Source organism: Mesitornis unicolor, unplaced genomic scaffold (assembly GCF_000695765.1).
Source record: "Mesitornis unicolor isolate BGI_N332 unplaced genomic scaffold, ASM69576v1 scaffold9556, whole genome shotgun sequence".
Lineage (NCBI taxonomy): Eukaryota > Metazoa > Chordata > Aves > Mesitornithiformes > Mesitornithidae > Mesitornis > Mesitornis unicolor.
In genome coordinates, this window is record NW_010192954.1 from 3,072 (window position 1) to 9,291 (window position 6,220).

The 6,220-nt window shown below is 54.9% G+C and overlaps 1 protein-coding gene across 1 annotated transcript; it reads left to right on the top strand.

Moving 5' to 3' along the window:
- The first annotated feature begins 2,605 nt into the window (after positions 1-2,605).
- Positions 2,606-2,938, top strand: KIAA0040 (KIAA0040 ortholog). Its single transcript, XM_010187293.1, has one exon. The coding sequence runs from the start codon at positions 2,606-2,608 to the stop codon at positions 2,936-2,938; it is 333 nt and encodes a 110-aa protein (XP_010185595.1).
- Positions 2,939-6,220: the final 3,282 nt, after the last annotated feature.

Here is a 6,220-nt window from a genome sequence, read left to right on the forward strand (position 1 = left end):
TGGGGATGGCGGTGATATCCCTGTCCTCTGCCGGGTAAGGGAACAAGGCAATGCAGGGAGCAGACGGTTTCCTGAGGCCGGGAAGCTGCTCAGCAGCAGAGGTGGAGTGGAAAAGGCTCTTCTGCCTCTTGCAGCACCATCCCTCCCTCCTGGGTGCGTGCCCAGCATACCCACCATCCTGCTTGCCTACCCCCCAAAAAACCCACCAGGCAGAACTGGAAGATGCAGCAGCAGAGCAGACAAAAATCCAGCAATAACACATTAGCTATAAATGTCTTTGTTTAGCCAAAGCCCAAACCATCTCCCAGAGCGCTGTGTTTCTTTCGGTAAATCTCACATGGGAGTTTTTCAGAGAGGCACCCACAGAAGTTCATACATCCATTTTGATCGCATTTCCCACGCAGATGTTCAAAAGAGAAACCACCAGCTAACTGTGGCCAGCTCAGCTACGCTCCCATGCAGAACAAAACAAATTTGCAGTGGTCAGTCTGTTTCCGCAGGGGCAGGGAGGATAAACCCTTCTCTTTCCATAGGATCTGAGCACTTGTGAAGTCCCAGATTGAGACCTCAGCATCTACGCTGAAGGGTTCAGCTCTTGGGGTCCTGGCAACTGGGTACAAAAGCCAGCAGTCAGGGGCAGCTGGTGACACAAGACCCCGTACTGCTTTGTAGGTCCCAGGACAGCATTTCCAAAGGCTGGTTTTCCTTTGAGATTTGCCTTTTGGGGGGCTGCCCGCCAGCTCCCGCCTCGGCAAGGCAGCTCCACTTCTTCCCCAGAGCATCAGCAGCAGCGCAAGAGCTATGTTTAGGGTTGGCTGGGACTCGCAGTTTCTTTTTTGGGCAAGGCAGGCAGCTTTGCCGTTCGAGAGGAGGTAGGGTGTCATTGCAAAGTGAGGTGGGAGAATGCGCAGTGGCATCCCAGCTGGGTGAACTGGAGCATCCCAAAATGCTCAGTACAAGAGAGCATCCTTCAGCAGGTGCTGCAACAGCAATAAATGTGATTCAAAGCAAGGCACCATAGTGCTGTGGACAAAGAGGCTTTAACTGAAACCAGCCTTCGTCCCTTTCCCATTCCTCCCAAGAGGCGCCCAGGCTCTGCGAAAGCTGCCACAGAGAGAGCCAAGGAGTCAATGGTCACAGGGGACAAGTGGAGCAGCCCCTCTAGGACATGTTTAGAGTTCAGGCTGTACCTCTTTAAGTTTTTGTGACGTGGAAGTGCTGGCTTTCCTCTTACTGTGCCTCAGTTTCCCCTCCTGCACACACAGGGGTTTCTGCGTTCCGTCAAGGTGCTGCGGGGCTTGAATCCCAAAGGTTGGCAAAGACACTGATGTAAAATGCCAAGCAAGGGTGAAACATGAGTCTGATATTGCTCCTGCCGGCTCTTCATCTGCACAACCCATAATTCTGTGATTTTGTGATTTGGCGACCCCAGTGCTGAACCCAAACTGCAAACTCACAGCATAAAGCCCCCTGCCCTACTCCAAACCCTGAGAGCTTTGCCTGGCCCCAGCAGAGGACAGCCATGAGCAGAGGCAGTAGCTCCCTGCCCCTGCAGGAGGGCTTCCCCAGGCATCCTGCGACTCAGCAGCACCTCTCCCTCCCTGAGGGAGAGGAAAACCTTACGTCAGGCTGCAGAAATGCTCCTCAGCCCTACCCAGCCCTTGGAGTAATTCCCAGGTGAGGCACAGCAACGGCTTCTCTGTCCTCAGCCAACCCTTGTCCTCCCTCACCGCTGCCTTTGCGGCCAGCCCTGGGTGCACAGAGATGGCCACGGGTGCCTGACCACTGCCTGCGAATCCCACTGACCATAGCCACCATCAGAAATACAGATGGTTTAACCAGAGCCCCCACCCCAAACCTGCCAGTGGGGCCCTGGGTGCCAGAGCAGCAGGACCGGACCCCAGCATGGTGCCTGGGACAGGCACACCTTGCCTCTGTGCTGCCCAGAGCAGCTCAGCTGCCCGGCCCCAGACCCCAGACCATGAGAAATGGTCTGTCCAAACCAGCCACCTTGTCCCAGGGTGGATCAGGGGTAAGGAGAGACCCATGACACGTTAAGACCTGGCTCTGATAGCAGCGGTGCCACTCTCTGGTGTGGTCCCTTGCCCAGACCAAGCAAGTCCCTACCTAGACAGAAAAGCTCCTCCTGCAGAAAATTTCTCATCTGATAAGAAATAAGCCCTACAAAAGGCTGCACAGGCTCCACGCTCTGGCTGCCAAGCAAGAGTTGAGATGTGTGTCCAGGGAGGCAGGATGTGTGCTCGGCCAGATGCCAAGGCAAGTAGGGAAGCCCAACCAAAGCTCAAGCCCAAGAGAGTTTGGGCAGCTGTGTTTCTCAGATGGGGACACCCAAAGGGACATGGCCAGTACCATGGTCTGGCCCCTGTGGCAGCGGACTTCTTATCCTGCTAGGGCTGTGGCTGTGCTGGCAGTTCCATGGACAAAATTGCTGAGGGAGCAGGTACCTGATCCATGTGGTTTCTGTCTCTGCAGGCACCATCCAAAGACGCTTGTGGAGCCTGTCAGCTGCTTACAGGAGCTGAACATATCCCAAGAGGCCTTCAAAGCAGAGGGAGCAGCACAGGCAGCCTGCCCAGGAGCTGACATGGAGCAGAAGATCAGCTCTTTCTTCAATTCCATCTTGGAGCTCATCCGCACCAAGCATGAGGAAGGCATCTTTAACACCATCTGCCTGGCCGTGCTGATGGGTCTGCCCTTTGTCGTCCTCATTGCATTCATTTTCATCTGCTGCCACTGCTGCTTCTGCAGCCAGAGGAGAGAAAACAGGAAGAAAGGTGGCACCAGCAGCAATGGGCAGCTGCACACCGAGAGGAACAAGAAGAAGAAGAAGAAGAAGAAGAAGGATGAAGAGGATCTGTGGATTTCTGCTCAGCCCAAGCTGCTCTTGCTGGACAAGAGACCGTCCTTGCCCATCTAGCCAACAGGAGGGCATTTGGGCCCTCTCCTCTGAGGTGCCACCAGACCTTTCAGCTGTGCACTACAAGGGGCACGGAGATGCCAACGCTGCTGCCACTTCATGGTGACTTTCAAAAGACGCTGAGCCCAGCAGCTAACCAGCCGAAAGCAGCTTGGCACAGGTTTATGCTCGCCCCTTCTCCCCCAGCATGAGAGCGCCCAAGGGCAGAAACCGCTGCAAAGGACAGGCGAGGGTGACCTGCCACTGGGCCGTACGTATCTCCTGCCACGAGCACAACGCACACGCACTGGGGTGGCACGCAGGGAACTGGGTGCAAGGCTGGCTGGCTGCACTCGTGTAGGAGCACACGCACCATGGCACAGACAAGGGTGCGTGGGACCACGTGCACTCAGTGCCCGAGCCCCCTGCATGAACACGGATGGCTGCATGCGACGCAAGCACAGGCGTGCCTCATTTGCTTGCCCTGCTGCGGAGATGGCACAGCTTGACTGTCTAGGCTCCGTCCAAACCCAGCTCATGTTGGAGATGCAAAAAAAACCTGAGAACAGACTTACTCCTCAGCTCAGAGATGTGCCACCTCCCCAGCCACCAAACCAAAGACAACTGAGAGCGTCTGAAGACAGATACCCTCAGCTCAGCCTTAGAGACCTCAAAACACCATCTTAAGGCAGCAAAGCAGAAGGATGCATTGCCACCCAGTCTAGAGGCAGGGAAGAGAGAGGAGACTGCAAGACTGGCCCTTTTGCACCAGCACTTACAATGAATCTTCCTTGAAAGACTGTTTCGTACGGACTTGCCTTTAGAGAGCCTACCACGCTACTGCAAGAGCGGAAACGCAAGCTGAGGCTGTGTAAAGGCTTAGCTATGGGCATTAGAGTTATTTATTGAATGACTACTAAGAAGAGCAGGACCAAAGGCCCCTCTGTTGCGGGGCTTGGCACACCCAAGTGGTATTGAAGCAGCAGATGCTTTCCCGGCACGCGCAGCCGTCCCCTCTCCCTTCAGCCCTTGTGCACACACAGACCCACCAGCACACACCATCGCCAGCTGATGCCATGCAGGCAGCTCTGTGTGCCATGCAGAGGGCTTGTGTACAGCTGTCAAGCCGACCAACTCTGGATTTGGGATGTGCTGTAGGAGCCGAGAGGAGTAAAGTTCATGCCCACAGTCGTCCCTTACCCAGGGATGCATCATAGAGCTGGACTCTGCATTCCTTTCCATCCTCAGCTCCCTTGGATGCATGAGACCACACACAGCTCTCTCCTCTACTCTGATTTTGACCCTCTGCTCCACCTGCACGCCCAGCCTGCCTCCCGAGGAGCTGGGGGGGCTCCTCTGTGCCCCACTTTCCACCCTACCAGGCTCTATCTCTCCTAGCTTGTTCTGCTAGTGAGGGACACACACATGTGATCAGAAGCCCCATCACATCTGGTTTTTGCCCCTCTATCTGTACACTCGATGTTTTCCTCCCGTTTTCTTCCAGTTCTTAAGCTGCTGGAGCAGACCGGAGCTGCCAGCCAGGGCCAGACATCGAGGGGACAAGCAGCCAAACCCACGTGGGCAAGCCTGGATGGAGCTGCTGGACACGACTGCTTCCAGCCCAGGCAAGGGCGACGCCGCCTTCCCCCAGCTCCCCAGGGCATGCGGCAGCATGGGGGTGGCAGGCAAAGCCACTGGTTAGAAGTGGTTGCTGGTGCCACACGGTCCCAGCACAGCCTGTTCTGTCCGACTCGGACAGGGCAGTGATGTTAACATCGCATCACGGGGTTTGGCTGTGCGCAGCTGTGCTGGTAGCAGCCGGGACACCAGGCTCCTTCTCACACAGCCCTTTAAATTGACCCCACGTGTGCCTTATTTTCCAGCTTGCTTTGTTAGCACTGAAGTAAGTGACTCCCTTTCCTCCAAAACAGGAACCAACGTATAATGCTATTACAAGGTTAGGATTTGCCACACCTAATCCCAGAGAGAAACGTGCAGGAATAGCTCTGGTCTCTGTCCCAAATCCTCGGTCCCTCCAGGACTTCAGGGAACCAGCACTGCACTTGTATTATTCCTCCTCCTTTCTCTCCTTTCCCCCCCAGCCCTCCTGGCTCCACGCTCACCAGGTGGGCAAACCAGCCTCCTCCTGCGGGCAGAAAAGCTGCCCACGCAGGTGCTCCTGTTGCAATCCAGAGGCGGCAGCAGCCCTGGAGAAAGGGTGGTGCTGCCTGGAGGAACTGAAAAAAAATCAGAGCCAAGGGAAACACGATGGGAGGCCAGAGGCTTACCCGAAACAAGCAGGGGCATGGAGGCAGCCAGTGCAGAGAGCTGTACTCTGCCACCAAGAAGGTCCTTCTCCCAAAAGGATAGCCAGTAACATTCCAGGCAAGGGCAGCCAGTTCCTGCAGGAAGCAGAGAAGTGTCAAGAAAATGTCTGTGTTGTATCACACACACAACTGCTTCCATCTGGGCTTTGGGGAGTTCAGAGCCAGGTCTGAATTTCAAGAGCTCCCCAAAATCATCATTCAAACAACCCCTGGGCTGGGCAGGGAGATACCAGGATCCATTCCACCAGTGCAGTCCAAGCTTCCGCACCCCACAGAGCTGGGGGGTGACTTGCTCAAGGGCTGCTGTTTTCGCCAAACCATCCACTGAATCTGCTGCTGCTTGAGACAAAAGCAGCAGAGCAGCAACAGCCTGGGATGTACCAGGACCCATCACCCATCAGCTGGGCAACAGCAGCCCTGTAGCACCCGCAGGGACAAGGCGCCAGAAGCAGCATGGGACAGAAACGCGGCTGCCTGGGGCCCCCGCTCTGCAGACACCTTTGCTCTGCCTCCCCACAACTGCATTTCAGCATCAACCTTTTAATTTCCTAAATAGGAAAAGAAAAAAAAATGCAATTTTTTTTAAAAACCAAAAATAAATGACTGTCAGACTGCAAATAAATGCTGTGTCTCTAGCTCTCAGCTGTGTGTTTATTTTCCTGGGGAAATCTTTCTGGTATCTGCATCCTGGCCCTAGATAAGACACGGGGAGAGCTCAGCAGGCAGAGGCTGTGTGGTGCCTGCAGCCAGCTGTGCCGCTCCAAGACTTTTTCTTAAAGAAATAGCTTAGCTTTATCAAATTTAATGGCCTTGCCTTGTTAACAAACACAGTCAAGCTCCTCTCCCCGAGGGCAAAAAAGTAGTGGGAATTAAAGAAGTGGTGGTTGTGCACTGTGGGAAGTGGGCTGCAGAGGGTTCTTTCCTTGCAGAGGGTCAGCAGCGTGGACTGGGTAACCCCAGTTGGTTTCAAACAAGT